Raw genomic sequence first — 18375 nt, forward strand, 5'->3', positions numbered from 1 at the left:
GACATGCATTTGAAGGAAAATGAAGGTTTTAATAAAAATCGCTTTGGTCCTTGTCCAAAGGACAGGAGCGATATAGCTTCTTTGTACAAATTGGTATTCATTTGACATTTAAAACCCTTGTATATCATCTTGTTAAGACGCCTTAGACCTTGTGCGACCTCGCAAAACCTTGACTTGGCATGAATTTTGCATGAATTGGCAAATATAGTAAATATCGCTCTGGTCCCTTGGAGAGGGACAGGAGCGAATTTCAAGGTTTTGAGCTCGTCCTTGCCTTCTTCAACTTGCCATTACCTTCATTGGGTAAAACGTAGTCCCTTGATCCTTCTTGGCCGCTTAATACTTGGTAAACTTTCAAAATCTAGGCCTTTATAGGAATTTCGCTCTGGTCCCTGCCTGAGGGACGAGCGAACTAGGGTATTTGGTGCAAATCTTTAAATGTTGGCGACCTTTGATGCTTTGTTCTTCATTGAGATGCCTTAAAACGTCCTCACCACCCTTGTACTTCGTCTGGGAGAGGTTTAAACTTAGCGAAAAGGCAACATAATCACCATACCGCCCTGGTCCCTGACTGAGGGACAGGAGCGATTTTGCTCTTGTAGGCTTCATCTCACTTTGCGAACTTCAAAATTTATCTTCAATGGTCTTGTTATACTTTGTTTCACTCATTCACGCCTTGGAATTCATTGTAACTTGGCAAGAAATTCATCTAAGGCAAAAATCGCTCTGGTCCCTTGGAGAGGGACAGGAGCAAACTTGGGCATTTGGATCCCTTGTTGATGTTTTGTAATCTTCAATTTGTCTTCAACGGGTTCAATTCACTTCCTTTCTTGCCTTCAAACCTAAGACTTGCTTGATCTTTGCCCAAAACATGCATCATGAAGAATTTCGCTCTGGTCCCTGGGAGAGGGACGGGAGCTACAATGGATTTCGCCCTGGTCCCTAACTGAGGGACAGGAGCGACTTTGCAATTAGGTCCATTTTTCTTCATGTTTGTGCCTTCAACTTATATTCAACTGGTAAAATGCATCTCCTTGGACCTGTCCAAATCGTCAAGTTGTTAAAATCCTGCAAGGACAAAGCAATATTTGATTTTGAGCTCCGTTCCTTCACTGAGGGACAGAAGCGATTTTGCTCCTAAGGCATTTCTGTGTTCGTGAAATTCTTCAATTTATATTCAACGGAAAGATCACGCCTTCCTTTACTACTTCCATTCGAAAAATCATCTTGATCCTGCAGAGATAGTAAGATTTTTGAAAACAAGCTCTGGTCCTTCACTGAGGGACAGGAGCGATTTTGCTCCTACAGGCCAAAATATCAAGATTTTACAAGTTTAATCACTTCACAAGGCAAAAACAAATCATTCCCCATGCCCAGGATCAAAAATCAAAAAACTCAAAATTTGGTCAAAATTACTCAATTGGATAAAATTCATATTTTCATCATCAACACTTAAGCAAATTAAGACTGCATTAAAAATTCCAATTGAAAATAGACCATTCTGGCGAATTCATTTTATTCAAAATTGCATCCTACGAGAGGAAGCTCAAAAAGCTCTCAAAACTGACTGGACTCAGGCCTGAAAAGACAGTAATGGAAACCCTAAGGCTTGACCCTAAATCCAAACAACTGACAAACTACCAAAACCCTAAAAAGCAAAGCGAAAGGCGAGCAAAAACGAGCGAAAAGAGGGGGTCCCCATTTCAAATGGGGCGATGTGTGAAATGGTCACAACACTATCCCATACCAAACTGTCAACTAATGTATAGTGCATCCATATGATATAATATACACCAGCCTATAAAAACAATTAATGAACTCAAAGGAAAACTGCAGAGGCAGAGGCCATGCATCTAAACGAGCCAAAAACATTAACAGTGAATACCGATTAAATACTTCTACCCTTTCACTGTAAGCATGTCATCATATTTGAAGGTTCAAACCAAATTATTCCAAATTACGTACAGAAGTTTCACAATATTCTTTTAGAATTATGGTGTTCCCTCTAGCTCTTGGAATTATAGTGACAACGTAAACAATACTGTAAACGTAGAAAACATTAGAAGATACATATATAAGAGAAATAACTATATGTCTGTTGCTAAATATGTACACGAAACCAAGAAGACATGAAGGGAACCAAAAAGTTAATAATAACTAGTCAGTATTTGAACTTCATTGATTTTCTTCAAAAAACTAACATGATAAATGACAGAATAGAATGAAACTGCATTTAATTTCAGCGAACAATGTTTCTAGACAATTACATTGAAGCCAACCAAAAAAGCAATCCAAAAGAGTTAACCGATCAATCAATCAGCAATGGGAAAACATGGGCAAGTAAAATGCTCGCAATTACTTTACAACTATTATTAATCACAAGAATCCGCTCACTAATAAGATTTCTTGTAACATAGTTAAAATTGGAAAATAAGCAAAAGTCATCACTCCAAAATCTTTTTCGATAGCCCTGCTCTTGTTTGTCCAAAGAATATTTTCAAATTTCTGGAGCTATTCATTCATATACAAAAGCAATATGTCCATAAAATTTTCAGCTTTAAGTTTCAAACATCTGATATATCAGTGCCCTCATGCTCCCTCAGCAAGTGTCCGCTTTGAAGTACTGATGTATAAAACTGTCCCCAAAACAGAGACAAATTAAAGAGGCCCAAAAATCAGAAGAAAACAAAAAACATTAAAAAATTCTGGAAATAGATGTGAGACCACAAATATAATTACAAAATAATAAAATATGAACCCAGAAAGAAATTCTAACAGATGACCATTTTACCATTATTTCCTCTTATAAAGGCATCCCCATATTTATTCTTTAGCTGACCATTAACATATTCCTCTGTCTGTTCCATTGCTATATTCATATAGCCATCCAAACAAGCTAATATGCCTGCACACATAAAAAGACATCTAATTACACAATAAAAACATATTGCCTCAGCAATCCAGTTTATCCATTTACTATTAAAGCCTACAACGCTCAAAATTCTTTAAATCATATTATACATTATCAAAGTAACTATGATTCTTCTTTGATGTTTTTAGGGAACCAATGGCTAAATATTTCATAGTTGGATGCTTGCAAAAGTGATGCAGGAGCATCCAGGACTCGGGCAATCCTGCATACACAAAAACATCATTCAATCCATTTTTGTTTTCTTTTTCTAATCTTTTTGTTGCAGGTCCTATTGGTTTTAATTTTGTTCTCAGTATATAACCTCTAGGTGTGTAGTCCTTAGTCTTACTATCACTGTGCTCTAGTTTACCTTCCTGCTGGGCATTGTGTAGCATTAGCTGTGATAATGTCATTGTTGACAATTTTAAATTCAAAGCCTAGTGAGGACAATAGTGTAAGAAACCTAGGTTTTACTTGTTGGCGGCAATATTGTACACGGAAATAAAACTAGTTAATTAAGTTGTAATTGTGTTGGTTAGTTGGCAACCGAGGGGTGGCAGTTGCGGTGCGACGGTTGGTGCTCGCACCCCCTCAATATCTTTATATACTTCCGAATGTAACTTGTGACGGACACTTATGAATGGAATAACATCTTGTATATTTGACCTGATATCTATGGCATTATCATTCTGCATTACGTGCTTTATCTGTGTACTTTAAGTTATTCACCCGAGAGGGCAAACATTACTTGTATTAAGAACAGATCATCAGAGCAGCAGACAAGTTAGCTTGGGGTTGCCTAGTACAAGTCATTGTCTGCATTCTTGTCGTCAGTCTTTACAAATATTACTTGACATTTACTTGTTGCCTGGAAGACGACTTTTTCTTTTTTTGGGGGGGGAGGGGTGATGTAGTCAATGTACAATGCCTATTGTTATGTTCGATAATATTGGCCATCTGCCAATATATTAAATGATTGTATTAAGTAGGTTGTCACTCTCTTGGTTGACAGTTGTGTTCTTTTGGCAGCCATTGGGTCCTTCAAATATATTGTGTACATCAAGGAAGGTAGTAGGATAGAGTCGGATCAATTGTAATCCTTGGCCGATCATCTCTGGTTTTCTTTTTTGAAATAATTTCATGTGCAAATAAAGATATATTTTACTCCTGTATCAAAGTATATTATCATCTGTATTGTTACTTCCTGTATTTATTTATTAGATATAGCAGTAAACAACAGCACCTGAATCAAAAAGAATAATTTGTAAAGGAAGTGACTTCTAGATATATGAAAATATTAGATGCCTTTCAGTGTTCATGAAATTAACATACAGATAGACTCAAACAAATCCACATACCAAATTACAATGAAAAACTCGGACACACATAAGCATCACTACGTTTATGTTCGACAAATGTTCAGAGCGACTGGAAATGATTAACTTATACAGTGTACTAGTCTTCTTTAGCTTCCGAATAGACTTGATGTGTGTGATATAACAAACCAAACTAGAGGAGATGAGCTTAAAAATTATCGATTTCTTCTTGCTTGCAGGTGTTGTAGACACATTGCCAAGCAAGGACTTTCTTGACCCCGCACCTAAACTCCCGATTCATTTCCAAGAGGCGTATTCAACACTAAACCTTGAAGAGTATGTCGTTGTTGGGTATTGAGTGGTAGATTATCCTTTTGCCTCGCACCGATAGTGGCGCTTGGAAGTGCTGTCATATCGCAACAAATGACTCCTTCAATATGTGCTTCGAGTTCCTCCATTATTCTCATTTGCTTCGAATCCCTTACAAAATCTCTTGCCTAGAATATGAGGTGGTCATTTCAACTCCAATCGTGCAAAAAGACAATTTAGTCAAGTGAGCTAAGCCGCATCTACAATAATCGCCAGGTGTAGAACATATTCTTGCCGACTATGGAGGCTCAATATAATTTGAGACCCACAAATTATATCAATACAATATAATACTCGGAATTAGGAATCTTTCATTGATTCGGCTCTATTCAATAATATTTGCAACATACTGAGCCATGGTCTGTTAATATTTATCATCAATATTGGAAGCGCAAATATGAGGATGCAAATTAACACTGCTATTGCTTATTGAATATAATAATCATTTACACCTTTACGATATAACTATGATACACCATACAATTTTCAAAGTATATTGAATTTAAAAATAGTTGCAGATATCTTTATTTTAGAAACACCCTAAGCCTTACAAATTTGTCTCCAAGGAAGACTTTACAAATTTGCTCAAATGTAGACTTTGTCGCCAATCCACCCCTTTGGAAGTACCAGGTTTTCGTCCAGCACTTCTGTCAAACTCCTGAAGGTTTCCGACTCCAGAAATCATAAATCGTTTAACAAACCAAAGCATGCCTCCTACAATCCCAGGAACCTCATTATAAAGACCTTTAGAAAACATCTAGAAGATTAGGCCGACTGGATACTTTATTTAATAAACTGACCTTACAATTAATATTTTATTATTTAAATAATAAATTAATATTAAGTCATCGTTTTATTTTTATTTTTTTTAACAACTTAATAAAAATCAGTTCAATTAATTCTCCTTAAAAATTGGGGACACTACAGTCCTCCCAGCCCAAACATTGTTTGTCCTCAAGCAGTTCTCTGCTGCACCCCCAAGGTCTCAAACTAGCCATATGAAAACATTATATCACTTCTCTGCTCCACTCTAATGCAACTAGCAATGCTGAAACCTGCAACTCCATTCTCCATGCTACCAATGCCAAATGTCCATCTAAAACCGAATGAATTCCCATGGACATGAAAATGATCATCCTAAGTGCATAATCAGTCATGACATTACACCATATGCTGCTGATATGAATCGGAACAGTATCTATCCAACTAAGAATCTCACTCCAAATGAAGCAATAATTACCTCCAATGACAAAGGGTGACGGGAACTCACCAATAAGCCAACCTTCAATAAGAAAAGGATACTACAAACCTCTCCAACGCCTCCCATCAGCTGCTGTCCCCAAAAGACAAACTGAAATCTCTGTAGTCAGCAGTGTAGAACAGCTGCTTACCACCAATGTGTGGCCAATAACCCAAAGAATTAAGGTTGAAATGTTTTTCTTCATGTGCAAGTCATCATGCCATGTATCAAAGCTCAGCTGAAACTTATCCACTTCAAGTAAATGCCACTCAACATGAAGAACATTAATCATGCATATATCATAACCTGAAACTAGCTCTATACTCCAATAATATACCATGAGGGAAAAATGTATGAATGGCTTTTCCAAGAGTGTTTGCATGCTTAAACCAAGCTAAATTTGTTGGAAATATGAGTTCGTATGGTTGTCATTGATGTCAAACTTGGTTGTCCAGATGGATTCTAGTCCGGATATGTTCTTGTTTTGTCTTGTGTTTGGTGTTGTAGTTGAGTTTGATGTTTTGGTGTTGGTTCTGGCAATATGTAGGAAAGAGTTTTTAATGTATGCAGGAAACAATATTTAATGTCTCGTTGGCAAAATGATTTGGATTCCTTTGGAGGGTAAAGATTATGTTGCATCGACTAGTTTTCTGGTTCATGAATTGCAGAAGTTGGTTGTTACTGACAGTAAGGGTGTCTGTCAAATTGGTCTGAAAAGTCTTCAGTGGGCTCTAGATATGTTGAATCCTATGTTGTGGATTTGTGGACATGATTATGTGGTTCATGCAATATTTTCAATATGTTTCTCTAGTGACGTTTATGTTCTGCAAGTTAGTTATGTTGATTTGTGTTTGGCATATTCAATTGTGTTTTGATTCAGTGTGTCCAGTTGGATTATCTTGTTTAGATCATGCTTTTTGGTCCGGATATGCAATGGAGAATGAGTTAGAATGGTATTATGGGTCTCAACATGGTGCGTGGAGATCCGCATGGTATAATTTGCATTGGAAGATGTCTTTTGGCCGATTGATTGACAAGCCTTATTGCCTATCTACATGTTATTTTTGGTGGCAACTTTGGAAGATGTGTTAGTGTGTAAATCGTTGGATTCATCTTGGAAGGATGTGTCATGATGTATTTGGGTCCCCTCTTTCTCTTGGAGTGGACCACCTTTGAGTATTTTTGGTCTAGGTGGCTTATTTTGTGCAATAATGTTTATTCCGATTGTGGCCGACCCTCAATTAGGTTTTTGATGATCTATCTCATATTTAAGGAGTGTGGTGTTGTGTCGTTTTCACATATCACGCCATTGCAAATGCGGACCCCCCACTTTTTGCTTGGTAGCGTAGTTTTACCTTAATCGTCTAGCTTGGCAGTATTTTCTTTGATCTTTAACCCCTTGCTTGTGAGGGGATGCAATGCCTTGTCATCAAGAGGTGATCAAGTTAGGCAGTTTAGCAGCAATCAAGTTCCCCTCTAGACTAGTGTGGAGTCTTCTCAACTCTAGGTGCTCAAGTGATAGGTGAGAGTCAAGATAGTCTTTGGGTGATGCTTCACAATGCAACCTCTAGGTTAGGTTAGAATGAGCCTTAAGGGTGATGAACAGTCAAGCAAGTGAGTGGACTTCCTTAGGATAGAGCATAGAGGCGAGGAACGATCAAAGAAAGATGATCGATCAACTGAGATCAAATGCTTGATGAGGATCAACCAAGGTCTAAGTGATGATGAAAGACAAATAAAACACTAAGTCAACCTTATGACCAAGTCATTCTACACTTGGTCAAAACAATGAAGTCATCAACTCAAGGTGGAAGTAAGTGATATTCCCTTCACTTCCTCAAATCCCCGGCCATGATGTGATCTTTCCTTTACATGCTGAAATCCATGGCCATCCTCCTGAACCTCCCTCACCCCCCAAAATCCACGGCCATCCTAGCATTCTTCCCTCACCCAAGAAAATCCACGACCATCCTTAGCAATCTTCCTTTCCCCCAAAAAATCCATGGCCATCCTTAGCAAATTTCCTCCACCTCCTAAAATCCACGACCATCCTTAGAATCTTTCCCTCACTTGCTAGAATCCAAACCACAAACATGAGGATGGCAAGGTTGACTGATGAAGAAAAGAAGAAATGGTGAACTAACTCGATCCTTGTTTGATGAATGAAGATCAACATGATATTGAAAGTGGATGATATTGAAATTCGCAAAATTGAGTAGTCATCAAATCTTTCCTTGACACCCTCAAATCCACAGCCACGGTGGATTTTATCCTATACATGACCAAATCCCCAACCTTCCTCAAGTACTTCCTTCACCACCTCAAATCCACAGCAGTCATAAGCACTCTTCCTTCACTGGCTCAAATCCATGGCAATCATGACACACTTATCCTTCACTTGCAAAGATCTACGACCAAGAGCAGATCAAGGTGAAATCAAACTTGCAAAACTGAGAAATCAGATCTATAAAGGATGAAAATCAGACCAGAAACATCACCATTTCCAGACCTGAAACTTTGGTTTTTTAAGTGAAAAATGTCATTTCCAGATTTTGATGGACTTCATGAAGTGAGTTTTGTGAGTATTTTGCATCTTTACTTTTCGGTTTTGTTCACCATCATAATTCAGGGTTCTTTTCTTGTTTTTTTCCAGGTTTGATACGAGGGATAGAGAACATGGAGTATGGAATGAAGAACTTTTCCACCACATGAAGAGAGCAACACTTACAATATCTAGATTCATACTTCAACATGATGAATCGAGGAAGGAACATCTCAACCTAGCAAGTGTGAGGATCAACATAAAGAAGGAATTTTACAACTATCTTAAATTTCCTCTAGAAATCCAAAAATTATTGCCGGTACAAGAAGAGAGTAATCAAGATGAAGGCTTCAAGTGAAGGAATTCAGGTCTAATGCAAGATTCAAGGTGAAAAACATTAAGGTGAATTCCTAAGCATAAAGAAAGATAAGTGAAAGTGATCATGACAAGTTAAAAGAATCAAACAAGGTTAGAAGGTCGGCTTGAGTAATATGATTATCACCTTGTTGTGACGTTTTCACACATCGCCCCATTGCAAATGGGGACCCATGTTTTTTGCTTTTTAGGGTTTGTTCTTTAGGTTTTTTAGGGTTTTGTTAGTTAGCCTTTGCATTTTGAGTGTTGTCGGGGTGATCAATAGGGTAGCAAGTCCGGCTTGAGTGAAGTCCTGATCCTGAAATTTGGCTAAGTCTGGAATGTCTTGATCCTGAAATTTGACTAAGTCTGGAAACTAAAAAAAAAACCTCCAAAAACTAGATTTTGCAATATAACTCCTGGAGGTCTGAAACCACTCTCAAACATCCTGAAACTATATATGGAATATAACTTAAAGTATAAGAACCTTATACTTAAATGTTATATTCCATAAAAATTATAAAAATTATCCTGATAGAGAGTGCGAAAAGTCAAATTTCGCTCATGTCCTTCACTGAGGATCCAAGGCGAATCGCTCGTGTCCCTCACCAAGGGTCCAGAGCGAAAAAGCTTAGTGGAGTCATTCCTGACCTTGTTTGGACGAATTGAGACATCAAAGGCATGGTGAAGGACGAAATGAGCATGATAGAGCATCCAGACTTGATCAAAAACAATGAAATGATGAAGTTTTTGCCTAGAGGGTCAAATTCGCTCCTGTCCCTCACTGAAGGACCAGAGCGAAATTCTTCATAAGGTACGATCTGGGCAAAGATCAAGCAAGTTTTATGTTTGAAGGCAAGAAAGGAGATGAATTGAACCCATTGAAGACAAATTGAAGATTATCAAACGTCAACAAGGGACCCAAATGCCCAAGTTCGCTCCTGTCCCTCTCCAAGGGACCAGAGCGATTTTTGTCTTAGACAAATTTCTTGCCAAGTTACAATGAATTCCAAGGCATGGATGAATGAAAGGGGACATTACGAGACCGTTGAAGATAAATTTGGAAGCTGGCGAAGTGTGATGGAGACTACAAGTACAAATTCACTCCTGTCCCTCTCCAAGGGACCAGGGCGATATCTTAGTTATGTTGCCTTTTCCTCAAATTCAAACCACTCCAAGTCAAGGAGAGAGCTGGCAAGGACATTTCGAAGCATCTCAATCAAGCACAAAGTTACAAGGATCGCCAAAATGAAGGATTTGCACTTAAAAACCTAGGTTCGCTCCTGTCCCTCTCCAAGGGACCAGAGCGAAATCCTCATGAAGCTCTAAATTTTGAAAGTTTATCACGCATCAAGCGACTAAGAAGGATCAAGGGACTTTATTTTGCACGATGAAAGTAATTGCAAGTTGGCCGAAACAAGGACAAGCTCAAAATGTTGAGGTTCGCTCCTGTCCCTCAGGAAGGGACCAGAGCGATATTGATTATATTGGCCAAATCTCTCAAAAATCACGTTAAGTCAAGGTTTTGCGGGGTCATACAAGGTCTAAGATGTCTTTTGAAGATGATATACAAAGGTTTTTGACGCCAAAATGTTATCAATTGAGCCAAGGAGCCTATATCGCTCCTGTCCTTTGGACAAGGACCAAAGCGATTTTTATTAAAACACTCATGCTCCGTCAAAACCAAGACAAGGCAAGGATAGGCAAGGTCAAGGACGTCCTTTGGAAGGCAATGAACGAAGAACGAAGATCAAAAGTTTGCAAATTTGAGCCAGGACACTAGGTTCGCTCCTGTCCCTCAGGAAGGGACCAGGGCGATATTTGCCAAAACGCTTGTTATCCTTCGAAGACCATGTCAAAACAAAGTTGCAAAGGGTCTAAAACGCCATTTGAAAGGTATGAACGAGGAGTTAAAATCAAAAACGATGAATTTCAAGCTAGACCACATGGATCGCTCCTGTCCCTCTCCAAGGGACCAGGGCGATATTCTTCTAAACATCAAAACGCCTCGTTGAATTCAAGTGAAATGAAAGTGGAATGAAAGAATAACATTGTTTGTCCCTCACAATGAAAATTGGAGTTCGAAGATGTAAGATCTAGGAGAAAGCATGAAGATCGCTCCTGTCCCTCTCCAAGGGACCAGGGCGATATCATATCTAAGAGACATTTGTTCACACAAGCAAGACACTCAAGTTCGAAAATCCTAGCGAAAATGGCAATTCCAACGTAAGGATGAAAACTTTGAACGTCAAAAATGCAAGGATCAAGACCAAGTTGATGGATCGCTCCTGTCCCTCAGTCAGGGACCAGGGCGATGAGGTACGTATCTTTCATCTTCAAAATTTGGCGTTCAAACAAGTTTTTTTGAATTTATTTTAAATGCTAAATTTGATAGGTTTTGAAAATTTAATTAAGTGGCATTTAAAAATAACGCATAACATTTATTAATTAATTTTGCCTATTAAAAATTGAAAAAATTAATTATAAAGGCATGAAGTTAATTAATTATAAAACAAGTTGAGCGCTTGGGTTTATTTTACAAAAGTCGGCCTTGGTTTTGATTAAAAATGGCTTTTAATTGTCTTTGTTTTCACCAAGTCGGCCTAAGGTAATGCATGAGGAAAGTGTTTATAAAAGGAGGTGTTTATTTCATTTTTAAATCATTATTCAAGCATCCTCTTTCATATGCGATTTGAAGTATACAAAGGAAGTGCGAAATTATCATTCAAGAGGAGGAGCGAATTTCAAAGGGAAGGTGCAAGCATTATCAAAGGAGTTCGAGTTTCAAGTTAGGCGAACTTGCCAAGGACATTGAAGAACACATCAAAGATTCCAAGGATGGCGAATTAATAAAGAGGACGTTCATTATCCTTCAAGATCAAGTCAAAGGCTTCAAATTTTGATTTTTGCTTGGGCAAATTCCTTTATTTTGCATTCTAGTGTTAGCTCTCAAGAGAGGTATGGCGATATGGATTTATTGTTTTGATTTTGAACGTTGATCGTCATAGCTTAAATTTTGAATTTTGAATTTTGAATTGTAATAGCTCAATCGTTTTTTAGGAAATAATAACTCAAGGATTTATTATGAAGTTTCCTAAAAATTAATCTAATCTATGTTATATATTGCAAAATCATGTTCCTAATTTTGAAATGTTGTGTAGGCATCAAATGGAGATCTCATCAAGGAAAATCAAGCCAAATCAAGGACGGTCTTCGCCGGGACGATCAAGCCAGGACAGGGGCGACCTCTTTCAATCCAGCATTCCAAGGCGAGGTACATCATCATCCTGCACATCAAGGACAAAAGGAGTTAGAACAAGAGTTAATCAAAGATAGCCTCTCAACGACATCAAATTGAATATCTAGCAAGCTACAAGTGTCAAATGAGGTGGCATCCTAGTCATCATTTCTCCAATCAGTGAGGTCCATCTCAGCATGTCCAGATTCAATGTACCTAACTCATGGAAGGTGGCGCAAACTCCGATGTACCTACCCCGGCTATCCATTGGTCGATTTTTCTAGAGAGGACATGTGTCCAAGCAATACAATTTTATCATTGGTCAAGCATTAAATGTTATGTAATGGTTGTAACAAACCCTAATTAGGGTTTTCATTGTTGAATCTTGGCCATTGATCTTGAATTGATCTAAGCCATCAAATTGTATTGAGGGCACTATATATGCCCTGGCATTTCATTTTGTAAAATATAATTAGAGAGAGATAGTATAGAAATAGTGGAAAGCAGTTAGTAGATAGAGAGTAGTTAGAAATTGATAGAATAGGAGGACAAGGCAAGAAATTGTTGCCATTGATTGTAAACAAACTCCATTTTCATTGAAGTAATGGTGAAGTGTGTTGTTTCTTGCAATTTGCATGGTTTCTTGTTGAGTCTTCAATCCTAGATGGTAGATAATTAGATGAATGGAGGAAATGCGATTGATTAATGGTGGAATTCGTACATCCATACTACTAGCAGTTTGTTGATTGCAGACTTGCCTTGCGTAGTCAACTGGAATCATTCAGCCTAAGCTCAATTTCAATTTGTCGCTTCTTCATTGATATGCATCAACTTGATGGTGTCTATGCCTGTGGTGATGATTTTAACATCATAAAGCTTCCCTTAGAAGATCGCACTAGCCTTGTGTAGATGTTCCATTGATGTCAAAACAAGACCTAGTTGGAGTTTCATCAAAAATCAAATCATTGCTCCTACATTCTTAGTATTAGGATTAGATCCTCTCTTCGCCCTTATCCTTTTTTCATTTTTTTCAAATCTAAGTTAGTCAGAGCCTGTGTTCCAGCAAAGCAGATCGGAAGTTCAAACATCAGATGTAAGTCCCCTTGTGATTCCAGCAAATCACATCATACCACTGGAGCTTATCCACATGTAGAGACCCTACCAAAAGGAACCTTGAAGTCATCCTAACTGATCCTTCATGCGAATCTTCAGCAGTTAGAGACTTTATTCAAGAGAGGATAAGATGCCCTTAGGTATTTTATTCTGTGTATGATGGTGTACAAAATACACGTCAACACACCTTGAGCGCTTGGAATTGTTATCAAGAGATATTGCTCAAATCACAAACAATTGTGACGAGTTACAAGTAGTAAGTTGAGGAGGCACCTAGTCATCTTCAACCCAATCACATCATTCTAAGTCAAGATGTCCAGATTGAATGTGCTCAACTCATCCAACGAGAAGGATAACTACCACATGTGGAGGCACAAAGTTCGATGTACCTAACCTCGTCATTCATTGGTCAAAATTCAATGATGGACATGTGCCCATTTCAATGTAATTTTACCATTGGTCAAGCATTAAATGCTACGTAATGGGTGTAACAGACCCTAATTAGGGTTTCTATCTTTCACTCTTGGCCATTGATGTGGATTTGATCCTAGCCATTCAATTGTATTGAGAGCACCATATAAAGCTCCACCCTCTCATTTGTAAAGGTTAATAGACATTAGATAGCAAGCATTTAGCTAAAGTAGTGTAGGAGAAGGCAGAAATTGTTGCCAAGCTTGTAAATAAACATCCTTTTCATTGAATTCATGGTGGATAGTGGTCTTTCTTCTACATATTGCATGGTTTCTTGTTATATCCTCGTGTTAGACGAAGTTAATTGATTGTGATGGAATAATGTGGATGTTGATAATTCCTTCGTTCATACAATTTGTGGTTACATGATTTGCAATTACAGTGCATAGTTAACCTGAACATCGAGATGTGCTAAGTGTAATGTCCCCTTCTCAGGCGTGATGTTTCAGTTGACCGATGGCCTATTTCGGAGACCCGTAGGCTACTCAATGGGTGAAATTAGGGTTTCTAGTTTTGGAGGTTGTTGTTGCTTGCGAATTAAAGTTTGGATCGCGGATTCTTTCTGGGTTTTCAGAGGGCTTTGCAGTGGTATGTCCGGCTTTGTGTTCCAAGCACTTTTTGGAATTTACTATTTTTAGTAAATTCTATTTCTAGTAGTGGTCCTGATTATTTTGGCATAGTTGGTTCTCTTCTTCAGTTGGTTCAGTTGGCTTCTTCACTTTTGGCCTTGGGATGTTTTTGGAGAGATAAGTTCATTTCATTTAAATAATGTTATGTTTTAATGTTATATTTTAAAGTTGACCCCTTGGCCCAGCTTCATCACTTCAAGTTGTTTTAAAAGGTGGTCTTCAAGGGTGGACGCATCATGGAAGGGATTTAATATTTCCTAAGGTCTAAAATCTTGCTTATGAAAAGGGGTGCCAACTTTATGAAGAGAAGTGAATTAAAATAAAGGTTAATTAAAGCTTTTAAAAGTGGCGCCATCTCTTGGAGGAAAATTCAAATGTGAAATTAGGGCGCACTTTCTAGAAGCCTCTAGAGATTCCTTGTTAAGCTTATAAATGGAGGCCTCTTCCCTTCATTTGACATCTGATGTCTATTGAAGTGTTACTCTGTCAGAATGGTATTGGGGTTGCTTCGAGGATTGAATGCCTCCTAGCCTTGGCATTGCTTCTTGCTTGAAAGATAGCAACTAGTGGTGATTTAGTGTAGTTGTGAGAGTTTGTAGTGAGGATTGCATTGTAGCTTGATGTGTGCTGGAAGTTTTAGTTATTTGCATCTCATTTCATTTTCGGGAGTCGCGGTTAGCAGGGCAGATTTGTAGTTTCACTCATATAATTCAAAATAAAAACATATTCATTCTGGGTATTGCATATTTCCTCTTGTTTTGGTTGGGCGCTCCTTTGTGCAAATTTGCAGATTTTAATATGAAGTGTTTTATTTTATAGAGAAGAATCGCCATTCTTGCTTGGCGTCACTGCTGGGAAGTGCCTTGGGATTCGTGTTAAATAATCTATTGGGTTAATGTCTGATTTCTTAGTATTGGTTTGTTCACCTCCTTCATAGGAAGCCATTGCTTTTGGTTTTGGGTCATTCGGACTAGTATTGAGAGAGTAATGAGCATTTTACTGATTCCATGTGTTGCTGATTAAGCATTTCAAGTGCAGGTCTATCATAAATCAGAATATTAAGATTGATCCTTGAGTAGAATTTCTTGGACTTATCATTTTTGTTAAGCCCGGGAGAGTCTTCTATATTGTTGCAGCATTGTATAGTCTTAATCTTATGATCTTGGCAAGCATTCACTATCATATTGTAAGCTGAACAGTAGTACTAGCAGCATTTCTTCTCATTTTCATTTCACACTTGTTATTTACATTTAATTCCATTTCTAAGTTCTTAGCATCTCCGCCATATGGTAGCTCCATTCCCACCCTGGGTTTGAAAGCACATGCTTGGTGTCGAGTTTTCCTTCCAACAGTTGTAATTGTAAAGATCCTCTGACCATATGTTAGTTCATCTTGGGCACATTCTTGGTTAGAGATGCTTTCAGCATGCACTAAGATCCTCTGACCATATGTTAATCCATTTTGGGCACATTCTTGGTTAGAGTTACTTTCAGAATCTTTAAGACCCTCTGACCATATGCTCACGCCTTGCCCAACCCGAGATCCTGGTGTACATTCTTGGTTAGAGTTGTATTCCGCATCGTTTTGGTTTAAGTGCTAACTGTAACGGATGTGTGTTGCATTACTTTTGTAATTGAAAAATTGAAAAAATTGGTCTGGGATATTTTAGTGGTATCAGAGCTTCACATCCTGCCATCCTGTGAAACAAACCTTCTATGAGTGACAAAGAAAGAAGATACTTAGCAAGGAAAGATAAGAAGGCTGCAAGTCAGTTTCAGTTTCAGTGGTATCAGGTTCCTGAAGGTCAGACAGCATCAGAGGTTTTGAGGGCTCATTGGGAGTCTTCTCCGGAAACAGAAATGGGGGACAGTGAGAGGCTAGTGGGTGGTACTTAGAGGTTTACAAGCAGTCGGGATGAAAGTGGAAAAGGAAGGGAAAGAACACCAAGTCCGAGAAGGAGGTTCAAGAGGAAGATGGAAGCATTAATGGATATGGTATCTCTCATGATGGGGAAAATGGGTCAGAGTTCTAATTCACAGAACAATCAAGGGCACACTGGAGAACACAACGGCTCCAACCAGCATAATGAACATGCTGCTCCGCATACCTCAAATAGAACAAACATTTCTTCCAGGCCTTTTAAACCCACCTTCTTGGTGCCAGTATACCCTCAACCTGATCCGGGAGAGAATGCATCATTTGTGGAACAATTGAGACTTGATCATGCTGAGTATGAGTCTCTTCTTGATGAAATCAAGTTAGACATGTCTTACAATGATTTCATGGACCATGTAGACACCTAAAAATGTCTCATTGATCATGTACTAATTATTCCTCTAATTGATTAAATAATTCCTTAATTATTTAATTAAGTTAATTAATCTTATTCTTCTAATTCTTCTATTTAATCTATTTCTTCTAAATTCATATTTCCTCATCATCTTATTAATTATTCTATTTTCCTATTCTGTCATCATTTAATCATTTTCTAAATATTAATTAAATATTTATTATTTAATTAATTATGATTAATTCTCCAATTTAAATGATCTTTATTATTTAAATAAACTAACTATTTCCTCATTTAATTAATCATTTTAATCATTTTCTAAATATTAATTAAATATTTATTATTTAATTAATTCTGATTAATTCCACAATTTAAATAATCTTTATTATTTAAATAAATTACTAATTATTCAATTTCTATCTCTAATCATCTAATCATTCAACCCTCTTCCAATCATTAATTAAATATTTATTATTTAATTAATAGTGATTTAATCCTTTAAATTAAATAATCTTTATTATTTAATTAAATTTCATTTCTACATTATTAAATAGTTTCTTTAAATTATTTGATTAGCTAATTCATTCTTCCATTTCCAAATCCCCAAATTCTAATTTCGTTCAATTTCATATTTTTCTAATTTCTTCCAAATTCAAATACATGTGCATGATTTCAAAAACCAAATTAACAATCAAAGTCAAATTCTAAATATATTCAAATACTAAATTGAATTAATAAATTCAATATTTGAATTAAAATCTCATGCAAAGATTAAATTAAAAATCTAAATCTAAATGCAAGCACATGCTAAATTAATTAATTAAATCATTTATCTCTCCAATCTCTATTTCTATCTTTCAGTTAGCTTTTTCTAAATTAAGCTTTCTTTGTCATCCTCTTTATTTCCTCCAATCATTCTTTTTCTTCCTTCAGTCAGCTTTTTCTCAATCAGTTGACTCAATTAATCTATTCAATCTATTGAGTTTCACTCCTACAATCAGCAGTTCAACTATCAACTTGCATTTGAGTTCACCTCAGTTCACACTTCTTGATCATTCTGTTCCACCTTTCAATCAATCTCATCCAATTTTCTATAAACTGAGCATCCAATCTCCATTTTCAACAATCACGAACTTTGAATCTTTATGTCACTTGCAAGTTACCAGCGCAATATCTGAGAGCCATCATACCACGAAGAGGAGAAGAGCAATGGAAGTTCTATGTAGCCACAGAATAAAGGAGTTCTTGATTTGATTTGATTTATGGTTCTTGTTCCTTAATTGCGTTATTCCATTGTATTGTTTGTTAAATTCTGATTAGGATAAGGATTCGTGATTTCCCTTGTTTCTAATTGATTACTTTGTTAATAGAAGATGAATTTTGCATCCCACACACCATAAAAGGAAGAATAAAGGACATGGGAGACATTGTGAACATAGAGAAGCAACAGTACAGAGGGATTTGCATCAAGCAATCAACAAGGTTATGCTTCCACATTTTGACGGGAGTGACAGTAGTTCAGCTAGAGCTTGGATACAGAAGTTGAACAACTATCTAGCTCTTAGACCCATGACAGAAGATGAGGCAATCAAGTTTGCTACGCTTCATTTAGATAGGGTAGCACACGAATGGTGGTACCATGGTCTAGTCACCTTGGGGCATTAGTCAATCGCTACCTATGATGAGTTCACCAATAGGCTCACAAAGAGATTCGAGAAAAAGGATCCAGAAGTGCATTTCAGAGAATTGGCACAACTTAGACAACATGGCACAGTCGATGCTTACATAGCTGAATTTCAGAGGCTTTCAGTAATGGTCACGGGAATCATCGAGAGGCGGTTGGTAATCCTATTCAGTGAAGGGCTTATGGAACCACTCAAGGGTTGGATTAAAGCTTTCGAT

General features: G+C 37.4%; 1 protein-coding gene across 1 annotated transcript in view; it reads right to left on the minus strand.

Moving 5' to 3' along the window:
- Window positions 1–2209: 2209 nt before the first annotated feature.
- Window positions 2210–18375, minus strand: part of LOC131070176 (sm-like protein LSM36B) — a 66395-nt gene continuing 50229 nt past the window's right edge. Inside the window, exons 4-5 of the mRNA XM_058005713.2 lie at window positions 2792–2905; window positions 2210–2636 (exon numbers count right to left, since the gene is read on the minus strand). Of these exons, the coding sequence (XP_057861696.1) occupies window positions 2590–2636; window positions 2792–2905 (161 nt within the window). The 3' untranslated portion in view covers window positions 2210–2589. The remainder of the gene's footprint in view (window positions 2637–2791; window positions 2906–18375) is intronic.

Source organism: Cryptomeria japonica, chromosome 4 (genome assembly GCF_030272615.1).
Source record: "Cryptomeria japonica chromosome 4, Sugi_1.0, whole genome shotgun sequence".
NCBI classification, from domain to species: domain Eukaryota; kingdom Viridiplantae; phylum Streptophyta; class Pinopsida; order Cupressales; family Cupressaceae; genus Cryptomeria; species Cryptomeria japonica.